The following is a 26,598-nucleotide window of genomic DNA, read 5'->3' as shown; positions in this document are numbered from 1 at the left end:
GGAGAGGTTTATCCTGTTTAGAGAACCATGAAATACAAGCTACATATTTGCTCATTTGGATCCCCCCCGTCTAGTGGCAGATCATTAGATTCCTTGCTAACACAAAATTATTCTTTACCTTTTATTCCTAGGTTCTGTATTCTGTAACATTTTCTGCATCCTCTGATTCCTTTAAATATACTGAATTTCATTAAAAAAACTTCCTATCTTAAGAGGTACAAACTATTAGGTATAAAATAAGCTAAAAGGATATCTTGTACAACATGGTATATAGCAACATTTTATAACTATAAATGGAATAAAACCTTTAAAAATTGTGAATCACTGTGTTTTACACCTGTAACTTAAATAATATTATAGGTCAACTATACTTCAATTAAAAAAAACAACAAGAAAACCTCCCTTCTAATTATTTTCCTAAACATCTTTCAAGAATTCACTAATCCAAGGTTCATCTTCCAATAATCAAAATAATAGGTTATGTAAGAAAATAAATTTTCTAGTCTGAATAATTTTACAAAGACTCTGAGCTCCCAGAGACTAAAACATTGGCTCTTTTTGCTCATTAGGGTTTAATACAGTGCCTGCCACCAAGTAAATAACATTTTCTTCTTGAATTGTATTCTAAGGCAGCAGAAGTCTGTTAAAGAGAATTCTGAGGAAAAAAATCTATTAAGGAAAATTTTATTTTTCAAATCCCAGAAGTGGGATTGCTGGATTATATAGTAATTCTATTTTTAATTTTTTGAGGAACCTCAATATTGTTTTCCACAGTGACTGCACCAATTTACACTCCCACCAACTAAGTGTAAGGATTCCGTTTTATCCACATCCTTGACAGCATTTGTTATTTCTTGTCTTTGTGATAATAGTCATTCTAACAGGTGTGAGGTGATAACTCATTGTAGTTTTGACTTATATTTCTCTGATGTGTACTGATGAGTATTTTTTCACATACCTGTTGGCCATCTGTATATCTTCTTTGTAAAAATGCATATTGAGATCCTTTGCTTATTTTAAAATCAGATTAGTTTTTTGATCTCGAATTATATGAGTTCTTCATATATTTTGGATACTGGCTCCTTATCACATACATGATTTGCAAACATTCCCTCCCATTCTATGGGCTGTCTTTTAATTCTGTTGGTTTCCTTTGCTGTGCAGAAGCTTTTAAGTTTGATGTAGTCCCACTTTTTCATTCTTGTTTTTGTTGCCTTTGCTTTCTTATGGTGACAAGTCCAAAAAGTCATTACCAACACCAATGCCAAGGAGCTTACTCCCTATATTTTCTTCTAGGAGTTTTATGGTTTCAGGTCTTCAAGTCATTAAACCATTTTGAGTTGATTTTTGTGTATGGTGTAAGACAGTGGTCCAGTTTCATTCTTCTGCATATGGCTGTTCAGTTTTTCTAGCATTCTTTATTGAAGAGACTTTCTTTTCCCCAATGTATATTCTTGGCTCCTTTTTCATAAATTAATTGACCATATATGCATGGGTTATTTCTGGGTTCTTTATTCTGTTCCATTGGTCCGTGTCTTTTTTTATGCCAGTGCCATACTGTTTTGATTACTGTAGTTGTTTAATCTAGTTTCAAATCAGGATGTATCATGCATCCGACTTTGTTTTTCCTTCTCAAGATTGTGTTGGATATTTGGGTCTTTTGTGGTTTCATATATGTATTTTAGGATTGTTCTAATTCTGTGAAAATTGCCATTGAAATTTTGATGGGGATTGCATGCAATCTGTAGATTATTTTGGGTGGTATGGACATTTTAACAATTCTTTTACTCTATGAGCCCTGAATATTCTTCCATTTATTTGTGTTGTCTTCAGTTTCTTTCATTAATGTCTTATAGTTTTCAGTGTATAGGTCTTTCACCTTTTTGGTTACCTTTATTCTTAGGTATTTTATTCATTTTGATGCAAATACAAGTGGAATTATTTACTTTCTTAATTTCTCTTTCCGATAGTTCATTATTATGGTATAGAAATGCAAATGATATTTGTATATTAGTTTTGTATCTTGTAAATGCTTTTCCTGCATCTATTAAGATGATCATATGATTTTTAGCCTTCATTTTGTTAATGTATGTATCACATCAATTGATTTGTGGATTTTGAACAATCCTTGCATTCCTGGAATAAATCTCACTTGATCACGGTGTATGACCCTTTTAATGTGTTGTTGAATTAACCTTGATAATATACTGTTGAGGAATTTTTCATCTATTTTCATCAAGGATATTGGCCTAAAATTTTCTTGTAGTATCCTTGTCTGGTTTTGGTACCATGGTAATAAGGCTGGCATTGTAAAAGTGAATCAGGAAGTGTTCATTCCTCTTTAATTGTTTGGAAGGACAGGTATTAATTGTTCTTTGAATGTTCGGTAGAATTCACCAGTGAAGCCATCTGATCGTGGACTTTGTTTCTTGGGAGGTTTTTGATAACTGATGCAATCTTCTTACTAGTAACTGGTCTGTTCAGATTTTCTATTTCTATTTTTTCATGATTCAGTCTTGATAGGTTGTATGTTTCTAGGAATTTACCCATTTCTAGGTTGTCGAATTTTTTGGCAATTTTTACATTGTCTTGCTATTTCTCCCTTTAAGTCTGTTAATTTTTACTTTATATATTTAGGTGCTCCTATGTTGGGTGCATATTTACAAATGTTTATATCCTCTTGTTGGATTGACCACTTTATCATTATGTAATGACCTTGACTGTCTCATTACAACTTTTAAGTCTATTTTGCCTATGTATACCCCCCCCCAGCTTTCTTTTGGTTTCCATTTGCATGGAATATCTTTTTCCATTTCAGTCTGTGTATGTCCTTAAAGTTGAAATTAGTTGACTCTAATACACAGCATAAAATCATCTCCTGTTTTTTTAATAGATTCTGCTACTCTATGTCATTTGATTGGAGAATTTAGTCCATTTAACATTTAAAGTAATTGTTGATAGATGGTAATTATTATTACTACAATTTTGTTAAATTGTTTTTGAGCTATTTTGAAATTCCTTTGTTTTTTTTCTCTTATTGCTCTCTTCATTTGTGAGTTGATCATTTTCTATAGTGGCATGCTTAGATTCCGTTCTCTTTATCTTTTGTGTATCTACCATAGGTTTTTGCTTTGTGGTTATTATAACAACTGTTATAAATATAACATTTTATGTAAGCCTCATAATACTTAGTGTTATAAATAAGTTGATAAGCTTCATAATAAGTTGATAACAACTTAAGTTCAAATGCATTCTAAAACCCTACACTTTACTTCCTCCTCCATGCTTTTTTATTTCAAAATTTACATATCTTTAGTCTGTGTATCCATTACTTATTGTATGATAGTTATTTTTACTATATTTGTCTTTTAACATTCATACTACATATATAAGTGATTAACCCACTATCATTACAATATTAGATTATTCTGAATTTAACTATATATTGGTCTTTACCAGTGAGATTTATACTTTCATATGTTTTCCTGTTACTAATTAGTGCTGTTTTGTTTCAGCTTAAAGGAACACCTTTAACATTTCTTGTAAGGCCAGTCTAGTGGTGATGAACTCCTTTAGCTTTTGCTTGTCTACAACTCTCTTCACCTTCAAAGTGGAAGGACAGTTTTGCTAGGTAGAGTATTTTTGGTTGGCAGGTTTTCTTCTTTCAGTACTTTGAATATATCATGCCACTCCCTGCAGGCCTGCATATTCTGGTGGAAAGATCCTGGTAGCCTTAGAGGTTTCCTTGTATGTTACAAGTTGTTTTCCTTGCTGCTTTTAAGATTCTCTCCTTGTCATTTACTTTAAAAAAATTTTTTTTATATTAGAATATAGTTGATATAAAATGTTGTGTTAATTTCAGGTGTACAGCAATATGATTGTTTCACATAGACATGTATCTACTCTTTTCTCAGATTCTTTTCTTATATAGGTTATTACGGAGTGTTGAGTGGAGTTCCCTGTGCTTTACAGTAGGTCCTTTTTGATTATCTATTTTACATATAGATCAGTGTGTATGTGTTGATCCCAACCTCCTCATTTATACCTCCCCCAACGTTTCCCCTTTGGTAACCATAAGTTTCTTTTTGAAGTCTGTGAGTCTGTTTCTGTTTTGTAAATAAGTTCATTTGTACCATTTTTTAAAAATTCCACATATAAGTGATATCGTATGATATTTGTCATTGTCTTATTTCATTTAGTACGATAATCTCTAGGTCCATCCATGTTGCTGCACATGGCATTATTTGGTTCTTTCTTATGGCTGTATATATGTGCCACATCTTCTGTACCCACTCCTCTGTTGATGGACATTTAGGTTGCTTCCATATCCTGGTTATCGTAAATAATGCTGCTATGAGCATTGGGGTTCATGTATATTTTCAAAGTATGGTTTTCTCCAGGTATATGTCCAGGAGTGGGATTGCTGGATCATATGGTAGCTCTATTTTTAGTTTTTTAAGGAACAACCAGACTGTTCTCCATAAAGGTTGTACCAATTTACATTCCCACTAACAGTGTAGGAGGGTTTCCTTTTCTCCGCATCCTCTCCAGCATTTATTGTTTGTAGACTTTTTGATGATCGCCATTCTGACTGGTGTGAGGTGATACCTCATTGTAGTTTTGATTTGCATTTCTCTAATAATCAGTGATGTTAAGCACCTCTTCATGTACTTTTTGGCCATTTGTATGTCTTATTTATTTTTAATTAATTTTTATTGGAGTATAGTTGATTTACAATGTTGTGTTAGTTTCTGCTGTACAGCACAGTGAATCAGTTATACATATACATATATCCACTCTTTTGTAGATTCTATTCCCATATAAGTCATTAGAGTATTGAGTAGAGTTCCCTGTGCTATACAGTAGGTTCTTGTTAGTAATCTCCAAATTTATCCCTCCTGGCCCCCCCCATATCCCACGGTAACCTTACATTTGTTTTCTATATCTGTGACTCTATTTCTATTTTGTAAACAGGTTCATTTGTACCATTTTTTTTAGATTCCACATATCATCTGTATGTCTTCTTTGGAGAAATGTCTTTTTAGATGTTCTCATTTTTTGATTGGGTTGTTTGGTTTTTTTTTGATATCGAGCTGCATGAGCTGTTTATCTCTTTTGGAGATTAATCCCTTGTCTGTCACTTTGTTTGCAAATCTGTTCTCCCATTGTGTGGGTTGTCTTCGTTTTGTTTATGGTTTATTTTGCTGTGCAAAAGCTTTGGAGTTTAATTAGGTCCCATTTGTTTGTTTTTATTTTCATTACTCTACGAGGTGGATCCAAAATATCTTGCTGTGATTTATGTCAGAGTGTCCTGCCTCTGTTTCCTCTAAGAGGTTTATAGTATCCAGCCTTATATTTAGGTCTTTAATCCATTTGGAGTTTATTTTTGTGTATGGTGTTAGAGAATGTTCCAGTTTCATTCTTTTACATGTAGCTGTCCAGTGTTCCCAGCATCACTTATTCAAGAGACTGTCTTTTCTCCACTGTATATTCTTGCCTCCTTTGTCACAGATTTACTTGTGATAACTTAATTAAAATATGTCTTTTATGGGTCTCTTTTACTTTAATTGAAATATATTTGAAATATAACTGTGTAAATTTAAGGTATACATGTTAATATGATAATTTATGTATTGTAATATGATTGCCATTAAAGTGATAATTAGCACCTCTATCACATTACATAGTTGTCCTTTTAGTAGTTGTAATAATTCATTTTTAATCTCTTAGCATATTTGATGAATATAATCATTTTCTATATTCACTGTACTGTGCATTAGCTCTCTAGGGCTTACTTACTGCTTGTTGTAAGACTGTGCCGTTGAACAACATCTGTCTTATCCCCTAACCCCCATTCCATGGTAACCACCATTTATTTCTGTTTTTATGAGTTTGGCTTTTTAGAGTCTACACACAGTACTTGTCTTTCTCACTTAGCATAATGTGCCCAAGGTCCATCCATGTTGTTGCAAATGGCAGGCTGTCTTCCTTTCTCATGGCTGAAAAATATTATATTGTGTAAGTATAAATCCCACTTCTTATTTTATCCATTGGTTGATGGCCATTTAGGTTGTCTCCATATCTTGGCTGGTGTGAATAACGCTGCAGTGAATGTGGGAGTACAGATATCTCTTCAAAATCCTGTTTTCATTTCCTTTGCACATATACCCAGTAGAATTGATGGATCATGTGGTAGATTTTTAATTATTTGAGAAACCTCCATAATGGTTGCAGTAATCTACATTCCCACCAACAGTGTATAAAGGTTCCCTTTTATTCACATCTCCCCAGCACCTGTTGTCTCGTCTTCTTGATGACATCCATTCTAACAGGTGTGAGGTGATAGCTCACTGTAGTTTTGTGTTTCCCTGATGATTAGTGATATTGAGAATCTTTTCATGTGCCTCTTGGCCATTTGGATGTCTTCTTTGGAAAAATGTCTAGTTTTTCTGCCCTTTTTTTAGTTGGATTATTTGTTGTTTCTTTTTCTTTGAGTTTTATGAGTTTTTAAATATATTTTGGATACTAACCCCTTATCTGATACATGGTTTGCAAAATTTTTCTTGCATTCTGTAGGATGCATTTTCATTTGGTTAATTGTTTCTTTTGCTGTGCACAAGTGTTCAAGTTTGATGTAGTTCCATTTGCTGATTTTTGCTTTTATTGTTTGTGCTTTTGGTGTTATATCCCAAAATCACTCTCAATACCACTGTTGAGGAGCCGCCTCTCTGTTTCTACTAAGTTTTATAGTTATTAGGACTTGTGTTAAATCTGTGATCCATTTTGAGTTAATTTTTTGTGAGCGGTAAGATAGGGGTCCAATTTCATTGTTCTGCATGTGTTTATCCAATTTCCCCATTACCATTTGTTGAAGAGACTATCATTTCCCCATTGGGTATCCTTGGCTCCACTATCAAATATTAGTTGACTGTGTATGCAGGGGTTTAATTCTGGGCTCTCTTCTGTTCTGTTAGTCTGTGTCTATTATGCCAGTATCCTACCCTATTTTAAAAATTACTGTAGCTTTGTAGTATAGTCTGAAAACAGGACGTTCGATACCTCTGGCTTTGTTCTTTTTCCTGAGCAATGCTTTGACTATTTTGCAGACTTTGTCACTTCATATAAATTTTAGGATTTTTTTTTTCTATCTCTGTGAAGAATGCCATTGGTTTTTTGATGGGGATTGTGTTGAATCTAAGGTGACTTCGAGTAGTACAGACATTTTAACTGTCAGTTCTTATGGTCCATCAGCATGGATGTCTTTCCATTTGTGTCAACTTCGATTTCTTTTAGGAAAGTCATGTAGTTTTGATTGTACAGAACTTTCACTTCCTTGGTTAAAGTAATTTCTGGGTATTTCATTGTTTTTGATGTTATTGTGAGTGTGACAGTTTTATTTTTCAGACATTTCATCCTAGTGTATAGAAATGCCAACTGATTTTTGTATGTTGATTTTATATCCTGAAATTTAGTCAAATTGTTGATTAGTGCCAACAGTTTTTTACTGGAGTTTTTTATATACAGAATCATATCATGTGCAAATAGTGACAGTTTTACTTCTTCCCTCACTATGAGTTTGGAGGTATTACCTCTTCCTCACTTGGTTTGGATGTATTTGGATAACTCTTATTTGTAACTCTCTGGGCTTCCTGGATTTGGGCATCTGTTTCTTTTCCTAGGTTAGGAAAGTTTTCACTCATTATTTCTTCAAAAAGTTTTCTGCCCTTGTCTGCTTTTCTTCTTCTGGGACACTATAACGTGAATTTCGGTCTGCTTGATGTTGTCTCATAAGTCCCTTTAGCTATCTTCACTCTTTTTTTAAATTCTTTTTTCTTTTTGCTCCTTGATGGCATGAATCACTGCCCTGTTTTTGTGAGTTTACTGATACTTTCTTCCACTTCATCCGGTCTGCTATTTGAACTCCTCACTACTGAGTTTTTCAATATAGTTATTGTATTGTATTCTTTGGCTCTGTGCCTTCTGTTTGGTACTTTCTTGTGTTTTCTTTGTTCAAATTCTCAGTTCACGCATTCTTGTCCTGACATGGTGACCATCTTTATGACCAAATTTTGAACTCTTTCTCATGTCAGTCACTCTTCTCTGTTTTATTAAGGCCTGTTTGTGGAGTTTTATCTTTTTCTTTTAAAACATATTTTTCTGTCTTCATTTTCCTTGACTCTCTGTGTTGGTTTTTCTGCATTAGATAAAAGAACCACCTCTCCCTGTCTTGAATTGGCTTTTTCTTCTTGGATCCCCATAGTTGAGGACGTGCTAACATCTGTCAGTGTCTCAGTGGGGAAGACTTCAGTCAGCATCAGGTACAGGCTGATTGGAGGCCGGATTCTCAGGCAGCAGCTTTCAAAGCATACCAAAAGACCTCTTTCAGGGCAAGGCTGAGAGACGGGCATGTCTCCCCACTCCCTCTGTCCTGAATTGAGGGAATAGCCAGTTGAGAACTATTTGTTTGCTATGGTCCAGGATCCTTTGGTGCTTGTGAATGCCAGCCCTGCTGGTTACCAGAGCCAAGTGATAAAGGGGTGTGTCCTTTGGGCAGCCACCTCAAAGGCCAGGATGCCAGGTGGGTTCACAAGCTTCTTTTAGGAAGGCACCACTGACCTGGAGTGGGACAGAGGGTCAGTAGGCATGGGCTACCCCTTTCCCTGTCTCCAGGGAGTCTTGCAGTAAGCCCCCAAAGCTGAGCTAAATTAGAAGCCTTACTTGCAGGCAATAACCTTTAAAGTATGCAAATAACCTCTGTGAGGAAATGACTGGGAGAAGTGCATTTCTCTCGGCTCCTGTTTCTCTGAGCTTTGGAAGGATAGCCATGGTGAGTCCTTGCGAATCTGTTAAGAATTGTTTCTTTGTTGGCTATAGTCCTGTGGGTCTCATGGACACAAGCACCATTAGGCATTCAGAGCTAGGAGTTTTGCGGGCCCACCCCCCCATGAGAGTCTTGGGGTGACAGATGTTCAATCTAAACCCTTCACTGCTCAGGGAGAAGCTGGGTGTTGTGAGTTCCCTTCTAATTTTATGCTGCTGTGCTCAGTGTGGGGTTTATGGAGATAAAGTTCCTCAGCCTTTCCTACCCATTTGGATGTATATTACGTTTGCCTAGTGCATAGGGGTTGCTCATCTACTTTCTAGATTTATATACTTTCTAGATGTCTTTCGGAGGGAATTGCTCTGTTTATAGGTGTAGATTTGGTAGGTCTGTGGGTTCAGGTGAGCTTTAGGCAACCTATGTTGCCATCTTGGACCAGAACCTCAATAACTCACACTTTTATATCTTCAGCCCTGAAAGTTCCGCTGACCTCCACTTTCATTGATCACCTCTCCTTCTGATCCGCAGAAAGATCTCAAACTTGTCCCCAAATATTATTTTTCTGAATGACACTTCTAGGAGTAATGGATCAGGTCAAAGACAACAAGTCATCTGTGATTCCTCCTTTTTTCCCTCAAATCTAATCTATCAGCTTGTCCTCTTAACTCTAGCTCCAAAATATAGCCCCAAACTTACTACTTACCATATCATGTCCAAATTACCATTACTTCTTGCCTACACTCCTGCAAAAGCTGCCTCACCTCTCTCTCTGCTTCTACTCTTGCCCTTTAACAACTTTTTCTCCAAAAAGCAGTCTTCTTAAAACCGTAAATCAAATCCTTTCATGCTCTTCTTGAAATTTCTCATAACAAAATCCAAATTTCTTATGAAGGCCTAAAAAGCCTTAGGTGGTCTGCAGCCTACCTGCTTCTCCATTTTCATCCTAACCACTCACACTGCTCCGATAACACTAACTTTCTCTGCAACAGGTCAAGGTATTACTATCTCAGGACTTCTGCACTTCCTCTTCTCTTTGTTCAAATACCTTTCCCTTTAAGTAGGTTAACCAGGTAAAAAAAACAGGGTGCTGAGTTACATATGAACTTGAGATAAAAAATTATATTTTAGTATAAATGCATCTTAAATATCTCATGCATAGAAGAATGGCCTGATACATAGTAGGTGTACTGTAAGTACTCGATAAATGAGTAGTGTGTACTCCAATGAAGCACTACATATATTGATGGGTTAGAAACACTGTAAACGTAAAATACTAACTTAAAGGCTTAATTGTCACTTCACCAGGAGAGCTCCCCAGTTCTAGTTAAGTATTAATTTGATGGAATGGAAAATTAGCACACATACAAGACCCACTGATGTATTAACGTCAAATACATCCTTATGTTCTAGAAATGTTATGGAAAGAAAAATATTCTCTCTGGCTCTGCTTCCATTGTTTTTATTTTTATATTTCTAGTGGGTTTTTTTGTGTGTGTGTGGGTTCATTTCCTCTGTGTGATGATGAGATATGTCTGTTTCAGTCTGGGAGGTGGTAGTTCAGATAACTTATTTGGAGTCCCTGGAGTCTGCATGTAGATTCACACTGAAAAATCTGTCCCTTCAGTTTCCTGATCATGTTTTCTCATGTGTTTTGCATGGGCAACCACATCTACCAAGACTTGTAATTATTATATGGAAGTAAATTATGAGATGCATTCTAAAAACATTCTAAATCACAAATGCATAGATGTGGGAGGCATTTTTTTCTATCTTAAAGAAAGAGACCAAAATCCCACTAACACCACGACCAGAAAACTCACTCTGATTTTTAAAGATTATTGTAGTAGATAATAATAACAGACTGGTAGCTGGTTTCAGCTTAAAATAGTAAAGGGATACAGTGCCAACATTATATACATACGTTTTAAAATACGAGTAATGTAAAAATTTAATTTTAAAATTAAATAATTTTAAATGAGTAATTCTAAAATATGAGTAATTTTATTTAATTTCCTTCCAGGGATCTCTTTCAAAATACTCTTAGTAAAGATATCAACTAAGAATCCCTCATTCTTTTTTTCTTTCCCATTACTAATTAAAAGAAAAAGATGTCTAAACCATAGTTATAGTCATGATTTCACCCCAAGGCTTACTTTTTAAAACCAGGTATGCTAGTGAGTAAAATCCTCTTCATTTTTCTCTTAGACAAATATTACTAAACCCTTACTCTCCTCCCTTTCTTTCCCCAACCAGAACCTGGGGTGACTATTTGCAAACAGTAAGAGTTCAAATCACTGGTAAGAACATCCACCAAATAATAGCTAACTTTTGAATTTAGATAGGTCTATACTTACGTCACCCACAGCAGCTTCAAAGAAAATGCATATTTAAAATTATTTAGGCAGGTAGATACTACACGTAACTCTTTTAATCGGAATAAGAGCCCTAACAAATAGTTTCCTACAGAGAACCTTAACACACTTACCACATTAATTCATGAGGTAGGTTTAATGTACGTATGTGTATACATACCTATACACACATTTATTCTGCATATTCATTTTTCATGTACCCAGTAACGTGCATTTATCAGTTATGGTTGCATAAGATAATGAACTTCCTCAATAGTACATGTTATTGGCTTGCTTTACTTTCTTCTTTGATAAACTTTAGCTTTGTTTTTCTTTACCACTTAAATCTTCAAAACCATTATTTTACTATCCCAGAACAAATTTAGTTTTTTCTGACACTCCCTCTGCTTCTCCACTTTCCCCTCCTCTGATGAGCTCACTGCACTTATAGTAATGGCCACATCTCCATCTAGTGGTTTCCTAACCAACGAATACCTGGACAGCAATGAAGAAGGAATACAACAAAAGTGGTCTAGTTACAACAATCATGATTCCAGACCATAAAAAAGAAACTGCAAAACTGTAAATGGAACCCTGAATGTAAACTCAGGCCCTAAAATATCTATTCATTCGTACTGAGTATGTAATTCAGAAATTTGTCAAAGAGTAACAAATAATGATAATCTTCACCTAGATAATGTAAGTTATACTAAAGCACTTCACTAAGAATATCAATGTCTAAAAAATCTAAAAACGCTGTTTAAACCGTATCTGTTTAGAAAGGAAAAGAAAAATTAGATAATGACCTTAGAAGGTACCGAATAATGCTTAATAAAATTGAAACAGATCATTAATTTTATGTTAGCATCTTCTGAAACAAATTGATGACCAACTCTAATAATTGCCCTTAGGGTATTTCTTATAAGTAAAAAGTAAGACATTGTGAAGCATATAAAATTTTTTTTCTCCACACTGACTTAATCTTTATACAAAAGCTTATGAGAAATTACTGATTTTTAAATAAATATAGGAAACTGATATGCTCTGTTCAGGATTAGAAACTTCTGTAACATTTGAAAGCTGCTATTCTCAAAACAACATTACTACTGGCATTTTAATAACCTGGTTTCAGGACATTTATTATAGTGGATTTAGGGATATGGATTACTTTTTAAAATTTCAAGCCAAACGCAAAAACAAAGAAAAATTAGAGAAAGTGACTGACCATCCACACCACATGAAAACTTGCAGTAAAATGAAGATAGGAGCTGACATCATGGTACAGGCACGACTCGTTGTGCATATAAGTTGATCCTATTAATAACGGGCAAAGTAGCAAGTACAGGAAAAGGAAGGAAAACACAGAAGACATACAAGATGAGATTTCATGCAATTTGCTGGCAGTTAGCAGTTTATGTGAGCCTCCATCCAGAGCAGATTCACAGTGACCATTGCAAATAAGCATTACCAAAATATTCCACTGCCAAAAAAACACAAGACATTATTAGCACATTAAGCTACTGAGCAAAAGTTGTACTTTCACACACACTCCACTGTGTAATTTATAGGAACTTGAGTATTGGAAATTTTTGTCTTTGTAAAATCTGCATTATGCCATGATCAAAAAGATAGTTACCTATGGTGAAAATATTGGGGGTAATGGTTTTTATATGATCTTTCAAGTGCATCTGAGTAAATTTAATCTCAGTCTTTGGTAACAAATAATTGATGAGGGAAGTTTCCCTAATGAGTGATACTACCCTTGGGCCCACAAACAACACTCTTTGGGGAATGACTTGACGTGGCCAAAGTTCCTGAAGGTATATAGTAGACAGAACAACAGAAGTCCTCATATCTGGATTTCATTTAAGGCTCACTGTATAATGGAAAAAAATCAAGTAGCTGCAACTTTGAATCACTTTTCCCTCAGAGAGGAATGATCAATAATAGTCCTTACAGAGATAACTGGGATTTATTGGCTAAAACATTTTGCTTTTTTAGCCTTATTCCCATCACTGATTTTATTTCTTCTTTGCTCCACTTTATATTATCTACTTGCATGTTATGCATCTATGGAAATGCCTTATTCTTTTTTGGAACAAATGTGGCTATGTGTATTTGAGTAAATAAGTACATATTAGGTAAATCTGTTCTAAATAAACAACCACCTCTAGAAATGCACATTAATCGATAAATGACCTGACATGTTTTTAGAATAAACAGTTCCCCAGATGATAACGCTTTATGTTTGCAAGCCACTTCATGCAAAGAGACATGACAGATTGGAGAACTGAGAAATATTATTTTTAAAATTTTAGCTTTTTATAAGTGGTGAGAAATTTTTATATGGGCTTTATGCTTGAGAGTAAAGCTTCTTAAAAATTAAAATCATTTGAAAAGCATAAAGCTGCTTCTATACACAGTAAGTCCAAATAGTGTTTATGAGAGAAAGACAGCTGACCTATAGGAAAGGTAGTAGTCATCTTAAATAACATACATTAAATATGCTTTGTAAAATTATACCAACTTAACCCTGTGTTATTAACCTGGCCAGGTTTCAAACAATATAAAAAGTAATACAATTAAGAGAAATAATACAAACCTAACAGGTGGCAGAATTAGAAACCATGTAAAGTACAATTACAAACTAAGGGGACGATAGTGATTTAACAGGTTTTTAAATACACTGAATGAAGACTAAACACAGAAAATGTTATACTAAAAATAACTGTTATATCTTCAGGATTGGAATATAAATGAAGGTGGGCAACTCATATACCATTAGTAATGTTTACTGTCAGTTACTGGTCATTAGAAAGTTTTAAAATCATCAGATCTGTGATCTTGGATTATTAGTAAATTGGTCGGCATTGTGTTTGAAAGTACAATTTCTGTGGAAAGGACAGAAGAGGCAACTGTTAAGCTTATGCTAACCATGAAAAATACTGAAATAAAAAATCTATATACCAGCAAGTATGTCATGTTAATGAGAAACACTATGGTTATGGTTAAGACATTACACTGGAGTTAAAACTACAATTTGTCTCCTTAAATTATTGTGACCATTGAGTTATATATTTTAATACAGCAAATGTTTGGTCTTACTTACCAAGGCATTGTTATCAAAGCAGACATCAGGTCCTTTTCGGTATCTGGGTTGCTTCACCATATCACAAGGATCTGGACCATCAGCTAAAGAAACTTGTTAAGGAATATGAAGTTACTTTTTTTTTTTTTTTTTTACACAATTAAAAAAATACAATGCAACACACTTATTTCTCAAAGCAAGCCAGAGAAACCGATGCCATTATTCTGGCCCCACACAACCAGTTCAAGTAGTATGGGATTTAAAGTACTGAACTGCCACAAATTTTCTCCTGTCTAGGGCCTGTGTGAAGAGATCAACGCTTTACACAGCATGGTCGCTGGCACAGAGGAAGTACTCAGTAAATATTTGTACAATACAAGTGGATGAAATCTGCAAATGACGTAGCATATAAGACAGGGTCATACACGTAAGACCATAAGGGAGGGCCTGGTGCCTCCTATTTAGCAAGACAGAAATAGAAACTAATTCCTAGTAATAAACATCAGTTCCAAACATAGGTGAGGACTATTTTTTTTTTCCAGAAACAGCAAAAACTAGAGGCAGTCTACCGAACCTCTGCCTGCAATGCTTCAATGGTCATTTCACTGTCTTTTAGCATATTTACTACCCGAAGTCTTTTTAGCATTACTGCCATGGCAGTTCTAGCATACAAGACGATTTACCTTCTTTTTTTAAGGCTGAATAATATTCCATTGTAGGTACAGACCACATTCAACTCCATTTTTGATTACTGGCTGTTGACAGCTTTCATGCCACAATAATCCCTTTTCCCTTCTGTCCCACACCTGGGCGAGCTGACAGGGAAGAGTGAGTGTCCCCTCCTTTGGCACTGCCTGGAAGTTTGGGCCAACAAGCCCCAGGCAGCACTGGCAAAAGCCCAGCATGGTCCCCAACCACCGTAAAACCCCGAGCCAGGTACTTCTCCCTGCTCTCTCTAGCCATTTTCAGGGCTACTTGGGAACCTGCACTGCTCTCTCCACAAAGACTCACGGTACCAGTAGGAAGCCTTTCACATCCTCTTGGTGCAGGTGTAGCATCATCCGTCTTGACATCCAAATGAAATTTTGTGTGGAGGGTCCATTCTGCCTCTGTGAGGTGATCTCAGCACTCTGTGATATAGTTCTTTCTGGGCACGAACAACGCGATGAGGTTAAAAACGCACAGCTTTAAGATGGTTTTCCATTCCAAACCTCTCCAATGTCAAAGGATACAAGTCTGTTCTGCTTGTATGAGCAATCGCGTGTCACAGGGACAAGTCCCTTTGCTCTCAACCATTATGAATATTAAGTTGGTGTTCATAAGTTTTTCTACGTGGAAGATTCTGTAAAATAAATACTTTTAAAAATCAGAAAAAATTATGAGAAAATAGATTTCAAAGATTTTTACACATTAAAATAAAAGAAAATAGGACCTTTGAAACAAAGCATCACCTACACGAACAGTAACACTGAATGATTTTAGAAGAGAAAGATTACCATGTTTGATTAACATGGACATGCCATGTTTGATTAACATGGACATGCTATCTCTCAAATGAATACTAAAAAAATTCCAACAGATGCTTTAAGTGTGACCTTTGTTTCTTAAGTGATAGTCCTCAATGCAAAATGAACACCATCTAGTCGTTTCATTTTACATATTTAGGGAATTGTGGTATCTATCACTGAAAATGTGCCCAAGTTGCCTTATTTTACAGTAAAGGAAAGTAGGAGCACAAAAATGGCTCAGCACTTCTCCAAGTCATAGCAGACTGAAGTCTGGATCAGTGCTGTTCAACCAACTTTCTGTGAAGACAGAAACGTCTTCCGCTTTAACCAGCATGGTAAACAACTGCCGCATGAGGCTACTGAGCACCTGAAATGGTGACTAGCGTGACTGAGGCACAAAACTGTAATATTAATTAATGCCACTGATGATTAAAATTGCCACCTGTGGCTGGTCACTACTGAGTTGGGACAACACAGGCATAGACAGAATTATGGGCTTTGAATTCCATGCAGTGTTTTTTTCCACATCTTAAGCTGCTTCTACCTTCCACAATAAAAATGTAGATCTGTCATTAAAGAGTAATTTAGTTTTCAAAGAATGGGATTTATTTTTTAAACCTATTGAAGTTGGGACACAGCATAAAGTTACACAACGCAAATGTAGGCATGATTTAACTTAATATCTTATAATGATCTTTACAGTTTAACTTAGTATTTTTTTTTTTTTTTTGCGATATGCGGGCCTCTCACTGTTGTGGCCTCTCCCATTGCGGAGCACAGGCTCCGGACACGCAGGCTCAGCGGCCATGGCTCACGGGCCCAGCCGCTCCGCGGCATGTGGGATCTTCCCGGACCGGGGCACGAACCCGTGTCCCCTGCATCGGCAGGCGGACTCTCAACCACTGCACCACCAGGGAAGCCCCTTAGTCATTTTTTAAAGTATATGTTGCTATTACTGAACATCAATCAATGAAAGCCCAAAGACTCTAAACTCTTTCTGATGTACCCATTAAACATGCCACAGTTCTGTTTCCTGAAGGTGATGTTCTGATATACTAATCTCGAAACAAGACGGTCTGATTTTTTCTGAGTACATGCCTTACTCTGCCCCTTTCCTCTTCCTCCTCCTAGGATATACAGGTTTCATAAAGTAACTCATAAAATCATACTGACCATGTCTATTAAAAATTTGTGCTAGTTTCAGTTAACCCCCTGTGAAAAAATATATATTTTTAACTGTTATAGACTTCTTTTCCAAATCGCCTAGCAACTACCTATTCCATCCCTGTCAGCTGCTCAGATTACCTCACCCCCTCATCTTTCCTCTTCTCTCTGTTAACATTTCTTCTAGAACAAGCTGTCCTCAGCTACTGAAAACAAAGTGTCCCAACTCTGTGCCTTTCTGCTCCGTTCTCAGGGATCCTGTGACATGGATTATCCCTTTCCTTTCAAAACTTCGAAAATCTCCCACCTTGCCTTTCTCTCTCTCATTACAACAAAATTAAACCTCTCCATCTCTTCCAAAATGTTTTCAAGATGTTTTATGGGCGGTGATGACTAACATTAAGCTTGATTTTAGGAAATGATATGTTCTCCTAGTTCTTTCAGTTTCAACTCAAAGATACATTCAATTCTAAATTTAAGTGAAGACTACAAGTAAAACTTACTAGCCAAGAACATTTTTGTTAACCTGTTTAGTAAATGTAATTCTAATCTTATCAGAGAAAATAATCTCTGAAACTATCTCAACATTAGAAAAATTTTAATATGGATTCTTCTAGACAAAACATAATACAATCAAATTCCTCTATGTTCTGCCTAAAAGTGGGTATAATTTTTTTGATCATGTAATTATTACTGTTGAAGGGATTACAACTTATCAGAGTTAGAATTAATTTTAAAAACCTTCAGAGAAACTGAAGAGCTCTGATTATTTTCAAAGCAGTTATTCAGATCTCTCGCACTCCAAAGACAACCTCCGTTATTTTCTGTGACGATTATAAAAGTGAATACAATTTCTTAGTCAAACAGGACTAGTCCAGAAATGAAGAAACAAATTACCTGGAACAGTTTCCACAGTCTAATACACCGCTGAATGATTTACTATCGTTATCGAAGAAATACTGGGTTTGTTCGGTAATGCAGCTCTGCTTTGATAGAGAGGCTGTGAAGTCGTCATCTTCCATCTCAACTGTGGGGAAAATAAAGACCATCACCATGAGAGGACACTTCAGTCGGTCTCCCAGAGCTTTCATTTCTCACAGAGCAAAACAAATGTATGAGGGCAGGCACCTCAACTGGCTTGTTTACTCCGTGTGGCGTAGTGGCAGCCCTTAAAGATGCCCAATAACTATCAATAGAATAAATGAATTTGAATACATTTGAGTTTGAATACAGCTGCAAAACAGAGGCCAGTGTGACCTAGGAATGTTTCTAAGGCAGTAGGAAAGTTCTGACAAGAGATTTCAACCTACAAAAGTGTTAAATGGACGATCTCTCTCTCTCTCACACACACGCACTTTCTGAGTTTTGAACTCGGAGCATCCAAAAAGAAAATGTTAATTATTATGACAGTATCTGAGCATTTACATACCTGCCTCAAGAAGTCGTGGAAAGGTCAAACTCAAGAGAAACTGCTGTAGAATAGACCTGAATTTTAAATATGAAAAAGTATTGATATTTTCCTTCATAAATTAACAAAAACCAGAGTATTTTTGGCATGTACACAAACACGTTTCTTTTTCATCTTTTTGGAAAAAGTTGAGAGTTTGCGAATAGAAAGTTGAGCATTTTTATATAAGTATTTCTTAAATTATGCAAGACACTGTCAATTCCATTCTGTAAAAGAAGTCATGAAGTCATCAGATGTGTTCAGGACCCAGTGAGGGACACATATGTGTCAAGACACCTAATACAAAATCAGAGCCAGGAGAAGTGGTAACTCTAAGAGGGAGAATGTCATCATTCTGGTGCGCAGTTTTCACACTCAAGATTTTCTCCTTATTTTAGTTATTAAAGCTCTGTGGTAGGAAAAAAAAACTCTAAACAAAAATGACTTTGTACCATGGGTTTACGAACTATTTACTCTACAATATAGAACATATTTGTAAATACATCATGTGGCATTCATGAAATACAATATACATATTATATATAGGGCATATGGCATGCCCTATATATCAGTTTTACAGTAAATGACAATTGAGCCAAATATGAGTAAAAACTCATCTGGAACTGAGTTTAGTTAAAACAAAAGTTGGGGGGGAGGTTGAGGAGGGGGAAGGTTCTGGCCAGAAAATAGCATAAAGACAATCAAGTATTTCACGATGACTATGAGCTTCAGAAAACCTATGTAAATTCATATACAAATGTCATTGTCAGAACAGAAAGCACCCTTTTCCACAATTTTTTTTAGAATAAATTGGATTTTTAGTCTAACATCTTTGCTATTTTAATAAAATGGCATAATCATTTAATTTTCGCTGGGAAAGCCACAACATCAAGTGAACGTTATAGATTAATATACGTGGAATAAAACTTATACAATACAGTAGGGTAATGATACAAAAGAGAGAGAGAGAGAGAGAGAGAGGGAGGGAGGGAGGGAGGGAGGGAGAGAATGGACCCAGACACAACAGGAGGATTAGTTACTTGACTGATCAGACCCAAACAATGACAAATTTGATCTTCCAGACTTTCCACAGTGCCTCAATAAGCAGTTTAAATGTCTTCTTTTCACAGATGGCAGGATATAGGTAAGAGGGGAAGGAGGGAGGAAGGGTAGAACCAGTGAAAAGAATTAGATCCATTTCAGGAACATGATGCTTCTAAAATGATGCCAGCCTTTGTAAGAAAAATGAAGAGGTAGAAAGATAAGTCATCATGTCATGAATTTGATGGATGAAGACATTTAACTTGCACAATGAAGGCAATAAATAGTAACTTTTTGTAGATCAATATGCCTAAAATGTAAGGATTGAGTATAATATAAACAAAAAATACAAACGAAAAGAGTTTCAACAGATCCATAGGTAAAAGAAGCCCCTGAAAAGGCTGAAGTGTGCCTGAGCAAAATACTGTTTTCATATAAAAAGCTGAATAACTGTAACGGTTTTACAGTGATCAGTAAGAAAAAATACTTATGAATATTGCCAATATGTGCTGTAGGAAATGAAAAAACTAGTTCCCATACTAATTATCTACATGTCCATCTTTCCATCACATTCTTTACTATTTCACAACACTTTTCTCTCAATATCAATAAAACTACAATTTTGACTTACCAGGCAGCAGCAGTGGCCCACCAGCCAATGTGTAATATGTCTGCTATTGATGGCTATAAAATAGAATAAAGAAGTATTACATTAGTCTACACTGAGAGTCCCTCTGAGAGAATGGAAGGGTGAGTTGCATATTACTGACCACGTATGCTGAGCGATGCCCTGCTCCTTGTTTTGGTGCAGCTCCAGGCTCACACACTGACTGATAATCATAAGATTTATTATAAGCATAAACTGATATATTAACCAGGTGTCTCATCAAACTTGGATCAATCTCTCCAAAAAATCTTCCAATCTGGTACAGAAAAAAATAATAAAGTGTCAAATGTAAGCCAAATATTAACACCTGAACCAGTACAAACAAAAGAAATGATACAAAGAAACAGAACTAAAACTATTGAGGAGCTTGAAAACAAAAGCAAGTAATAAACCAGTATATGATACTCTGAAAAAACTCCAGTGAGATTAGGTATTCTCATTTCTGAATGGCTCCCTGTGCTATTTGGAAGGAATGGACAGTTTACTAAGCCTTAAGTCACAATCCAATAAGAGAAGTGGTGAAACTAGAAAAAGAAACTTGTAGGGACTGTGCTGGAGTGAGTCCCATCTATAGGGACAACCTCTAGCTCACCAATTCCAACCCATAAATATTGTAATTTAGGAAGACTGTCCAGTATTGAGAGATCTTTTTTGTTTGTTTTTTAAAGAGAAGCCAGATATACAGATTCAGAAATGAAATTAGTTGGCAATTAATTCTACTTTGTTTAAAATCCTGTGTAAACCAAAGAGCCTAACTGTTGCCAATTTCCAAATTTCAGGTTAGAATTTTCATCTGTTTCAAACCAGCTATGTATTAGGACTGACATTATCAACTGATTAATATATGAAAATTTTCTAAATTTCTGAGATCAAAAATAAAAAGTTCATATGATGTTAAAATCCTTAGCTCTATATTTTAATGGTAACCGTACCAGAAAGTAAACTCAGCTAACAAATATAAGGAAAACTAGTTTTAGGATGCATTTCTTGATGGTTTATATTTACATTAAGAACTTCAATTATCAATTTTTATAGTGGTATGAAGGGGTTTTGTAATGTTGATCAGGGAAACACACTTTGGAAACCCTACTCCTTGCCACTTTAGGTACATACCTGGTTAGTGTAATCATCATGATTTGCCATCAAAAGAAACCCACCGTCATCTAGAATCACACAATCCATTACCTAGCAAAACAAAAATAACAGTTAATACACTTTTTTAGGAAGGTTAGGTTACATAATCATTACTCCATTATATAGATGATTATAACAAAATAGGAGAAAAACTTAGATAACTATATCTTCTCTTGAACATATATGCTCAGGAGATTCTGATGAAATAAATTAAGGGCATGTATATAGATTGCTGTCAAACCATCAAGGCTTGAAATTCCACCACGATCCGTCCAGTTAAAATAGTCAACTCAGGGACTTCCCTGGTGGTGCAGTGGTTAAGAACCGCCCGCCAATGCAGGGGAAAACGGGTTTGAGCCCTGGTCCGGGAAGATCCGACATGCCGCGGAGCAACTAAGCCACAACTACTGAGCCCACACGCCGCAACTACTGAAGCCTGTGCACGTAGAGCCTGTGTTCCGCGACAAGAGAAGCCACTGCACCACAATGAAGAGTAGCCCCTGCTTGCTGCAACTAAAGAAAGCCCGCGTGCAGCAACGAAGACCCAACATAGACCAAACAAAAAAAAAAGTCAACTCAGTCTGAACGAAAACATAAGAACAAATTAGAAATAATCTTTTCACCACCCCACTGTCATCTAAATGAACCAGGAAATTAGATAAACGAAAACATTGAATAATGTACAATTATTATTTTAAACACATACTTAAGATTTTGACAAGAAAGACATTAAGAAAAATCCATTTGGGGCAATATTCATCACAGGCTTAAAAATAAAAAGCAGCAGCATGAGGTTATTTATAACTATTTTATACTAAAAATATTTGATTGGATAATTTGAGATGTAAAAGCAGGAAACAAGACCAAAAAAATGCCTCTGACAGAGGAAAAATAATCATATATCCTAAAGTATTCCCATCCAGTTTAAATTATGTTTAAATGCATGAATCAATTTAATAATTTTTATTGTATAAAATCACAAAAACATTGTTTTCAGATTTGGGGACGTAATGCACTCTATTTTTCTAGTATGAAAGGAGCTTGCTAAAACCTTTGCTCTAAAAACAGCTGATACATAGTCTATGTAAAATGGATGTTACAAAAATAATTAAAATTACTGGCTTATGATTTCACAAGACTAGGAGTGAATAAAATGACATGAAACCCCTGCTTCCTTTGGAAATATATAGACATACCTAAGAGGACTGAAAGAAAATAGTGGAATTTGTCATTTTATTCATTATATGAATAATTTATCTAGTACCATTCTTACAGCATCTTCGGCTTGGAACAAAGCAAGTTGACATTTGCTTTTTCAATTTCTCAAACAGAAATGGAAGTAATAGAAGACAATGTAAAATCCAATCCAGGCAAGTAAAACTATGTAATACCAAGGTTTAGTTAAAAAACCTTTCTCACCACTATAAACACAGTGTGAAAAATTCAGATAAAGTGCAAAAGATGAGGGAAGATTGCACTGATAATCAATAAATATGCTTCAGTTTAGAAACTCTGGTCAGAAACGAATTTGTATTTATGTGTACAAAAGAATCTAACACAATTGAGACTGAAGCAAATACAGTCTATATTGATATGGCTTTTTAATGAATATCTTAAAATGCTTCTAATGTTTAAGGTTAGGAATTAAAAGCATATAATTCAAATTCTTATCTATGAATTAGTTCACAATTCCATACAATATTTTTTTAGCATTTGACTAAACCTTCCTGCATCTTTCTTTATCATTAGAGTCTTAGGAAGAGTAACACAAAAAATTGTACTTAAAAATTCCATTTTAAAGAGTTCTCTTACATCACTGTTTCTTTTACAGTCACAAACTGGACCAGCACACTGAAAGACAGAAATACAGTTATCACCTCATATTATCTTTCTAGTTGGATTTTAATTATATCATTTTAATTATTACCATATTGTAATTAGAACTTTTATAATAATTAGTATAAAAGATTAAACGATAGTCTAGTCAATAGCTTTATCTTTACAAATTAGAAAAGATCAGCCAATAAATATTTAAACTAGCATTTTAAATTATAATACTGAAATATTTTCCTATTATTTATTAGTTGACTAAACAAAAAATTCTTTGAAAAAATGGTAATTCATAATTCTGCTTCAATGTAGTTGCATCGAAAATTTATTTTGTCACTGTATAAGACGTTGCTTTCTAAGATCAGTAAATGTAGCATAAGAATTTTTTAAAAAGTTATCTTACCGGATCCCTGATTGATGTTTTGGTGAAATTCTCTATCCAGGAGTTTACATCAATTTTAATTCCAACAACTGAAACAATCATGTAAAGAAAAATTGACACATGCATTTAAAAAATGTAGCTATAATTCTCATTTATCTTTCCTCTCACATTTAAAAATTCCTGAGCAGGCAAATGTAAGTTTCTTAAGATTAAAAAAAAAAAAAATCTGTTTAATTGCAGATATACATTGAAAAGCTGATTCAAATTCATTTAAAAGGTGGCAAATTTAATTAGCTTACAATATAATTTCTAGGGTATGATAATTTAAATAATTTATATTCAATTTAATGCTATTTTATAATGTTTATTACAGACATATATTTCTTGGGGTTTTCATTAAAAAGTAATGCGAATAGCTCTTAAACTGTTATAAACTTCGTTTATACACACATTTATTTACTATAACCTGGTATATTAACTAATAAAGGAGGCTTAAAAAAAGGAGTGTCAGGAATAGCTTTATAAATATGAGGTCATTCAAGGTGGTGGGTTTTAAGAGGCTTCCCTAACCTGACCAGTGCATGCAGGAGGTGCTTAAGAAATGTTTGCTGAGAATATACAATGGAGAAAAGACAGCCTCTTCAATAAGTAGTGCTGGGAAAACTGGACAGCTACATGTAAAAGAATGAAATTAGAACACTCCCTAACAAACACCATACACAAAAATAAACTCAAAATGGATTAAAGAGCTAAATGTAAGGCCAGACACTATCAAACTCTTAGAGGAAAACATAGGCAGAACACTCCATGACATAAATCACAGCAAGATCCTTTTTGACCCACCTCCTAGAGAAAGGGAAATAAAAACAAAAATAAACAAATGGGACCCAATGAAACTTAAAAGCTTTTGCACAGCAAAGGAAACCATACACAAAATGAAAAGACAACCCTCAGAATGGGAGAAAATATTTGCAAACGAAGCAACTGACAAAGGATTAATCTCCAAAATATACAAGCAGCACATGCAGCTCAATATCAAAAAAACAAACAAACAATCCCAAAATGGGCAGAAGACCTAAATAGACATTTCTCCAAAGAAGATACACAGATTGCCAACAAACACATGAAAGGGTGCTCAACATCACTAATCATTAGAGAAATGCAAATCAAAACTACATGAGGTATCATCTCACACTAGTCAGAATGGCCATCATCAAAAAATCTAGAAACAATAAATGCTGGAGAGGGTGTGGAGAAAAGGGAACACTCTTGCACTGTTGGTGGGAATGTAAATTGATACAGCCACTATGGAGAACAGTATGGAGGTTCCTTAAAAAACTAAAAATAGAACTACCACACGACCCAGCAATCCCACTACTGGGCATATACCCTGAGAAAACCATAATTCAAAATGAGTCATGTACCACAATGTTCACTGCAGCTCTATTTACAATAGCCAGGACATGGAAGCAACCTAAGTGTCCACTGACAGATGAATGGATAAAGAAGATGTGGCGCACATATACAATGGAATATTTCTCAGCCATAAAAAGGAACGAAATTGAGTTATTTGGAGTGAGGTGGATGGACCTAGAGACTGTCATACAGAGTGAAGTAAGTCAGAAAGAGAAAAACAAATACCATATGCTAACACATATATATGGAATCTTAAAAAAAAAAGGTTCTGAAGAACCTAGGGGCAGGACAGGAATAAAGATGCAGATGTAGAGATTGGACTTGAGGATATGGGGAGGGGAAAGGGTAAGCCGGGACGAAGTGAGAGAGTGGCATGGACGTATATATACTACCAAATGTAAAATAGCTAGTGGGAAGCCGCCGCATAGCACAGGGAGATCAGCTTGGTGCTTTGTGACCACCTAGAGGGGTGGGAAAAGGAGGGTGGGAGGGAGACGCAAAAGGGAGGAGATATGGGGATATATGTACATGTATAGCTGATTCACTTTGTTATACAGCAGAAACTAACACATCATTGTAAAGCATTATACTCCGATAAAGATGTTAACAAAAATTTAAAAAAGAAAAAAAAGGAAATGCTCGCTGAAGTGTGGATAAATGAGTGGATGAGTAGGTAGGTGAATAGGTGGCACGTGAATGAGTGATTGACAGAATAAGATTGAATGAGTAAATGAGCAATTGAGAGAATGAAGGAAGGAGTGAATGAGTTGCTGAGTGAATGATGGAGTGAATGTATGCAGTTCAACCACTGGGGGGAGTTTATCACAGGAGTTTATCTACCTTCTCAATCTGGCCTATTTTTTCTAAAATTCAAACAATACTGAATTATACTTTTTTTTAAACTTTTACTGCATCTGTTCATTCCAGCCCACTTCTAATTCCCACTGATGCTTAGTTTTATGAACTTTTTCATTTGCTTGATTTCTTTCACCAAAAGACTCATTATTCTATATATTTTATTGTAAGGTTTTTTTTTAATAGATCCCTACCTAATTCTTTTTAACAGATACATAGTATAGATATGCCACAATTTATCTTTTCCCCCAATGATGGAAACTTAACTTTTCATGTTTAAATTATTACAAATATTCACATCCTTGCCCATATCTACTTTTGTATATTTGAAATACTTTATAGGATAGACTTCTGAGTGGAATTGCTGGATCAATCCAGCAATTAGAATTTTGATATACAACACGAAACTGACTCCCTAAATTTATGTCAAGAGTGTATAAACATACACACTTCTTTGAAAACTCAACTCTTATTTTATCCCCAATCTCATACGTAACTAATTGTGTTTCATTTTATTTTTCAAATTTGACTTTATTTTCGTTGAAGCCTTCTGATAGCCTTCCTGAAAAGCAGTGCCAGTGGATAATATAAACAGTAGGTCACATTTAGTTTCGGTCGTGTGTATGTGTACAATATATGTGCTTACCTGCAGGTTTTAGAAGTTTTCCCTGGATGTATATTTCTACAGCTTTGCTTACCATAATGCCCAATTCATAAGCACCAGGTCCGCTTTCTAAAAAAAAAAGGAAAAATAGACCTATCTAGATAAAGCAAATAATATTACATTTCTTTTAATAGGTACAGGTGGATACTGTTTTACTTAAATGTTCTAGCATAAATATGTTATCAAGAAGTGGTCTCCTCTTCCCTTTTCTTCCATTTTATAGCAGGCTA

The 26,598-nt window shown here is 35.2% G+C and overlaps 1 protein-coding gene across 2 annotated transcripts in view; it reads right to left on the bottom strand.

Annotated features, from left to right (window-relative positions):
* Nucleotides 1-26,598, bottom strand: part of CACNA2D1 (calcium voltage-gated channel auxiliary subunit alpha2delta 1) — a 515,558-nt gene that overhangs the window by 4,690 nt on the left and 484,270 nt on the right. For both annotated transcript variants that reach the window (XM_060304737.1, XM_060304738.1), the window contains exons 30-39: nt 26,351-26,437; nt 23,455-23,522; nt 23,034-23,072; nt 21,201-21,272; nt 20,191-20,343; nt 20,052-20,104; nt 18,362-18,417; nt 17,830-17,959; nt 15,493-15,602; nt 14,282-14,364 (exon numbers count right to left, since the gene is read on the bottom strand). In XM_060304737.1, the coding sequence (XP_060160720.1) occupies nt 14,282-14,364; nt 15,493-15,602; nt 17,830-17,959; nt 18,362-18,417; nt 20,052-20,104; nt 20,191-20,343; nt 21,201-21,272; nt 23,034-23,072; nt 23,455-23,522; nt 26,351-26,437 (851 nt within the window). The remainder of the gene's footprint in view (nt 1-14,281; nt 14,365-15,492; nt 15,603-17,829; nt 17,960-18,361; nt 18,418-20,051; nt 20,105-20,190; nt 20,344-21,200; nt 21,273-23,033; nt 23,073-23,454; nt 23,523-26,350; nt 26,438-26,598) is intronic.

This window comes from Globicephala melas, chromosome 9 (assembly GCF_963455315.2).
Source record: "Globicephala melas chromosome 9, mGloMel1.2, whole genome shotgun sequence".
NCBI lineage: Eukaryota > Metazoa > Chordata > Mammalia > Artiodactyla > Delphinidae > Globicephala > Globicephala melas.
The sequence above is the reverse complement of the archived record's forward strand: the minus strand, read 5'-3'. Positions and strand labels throughout refer to the sequence as shown.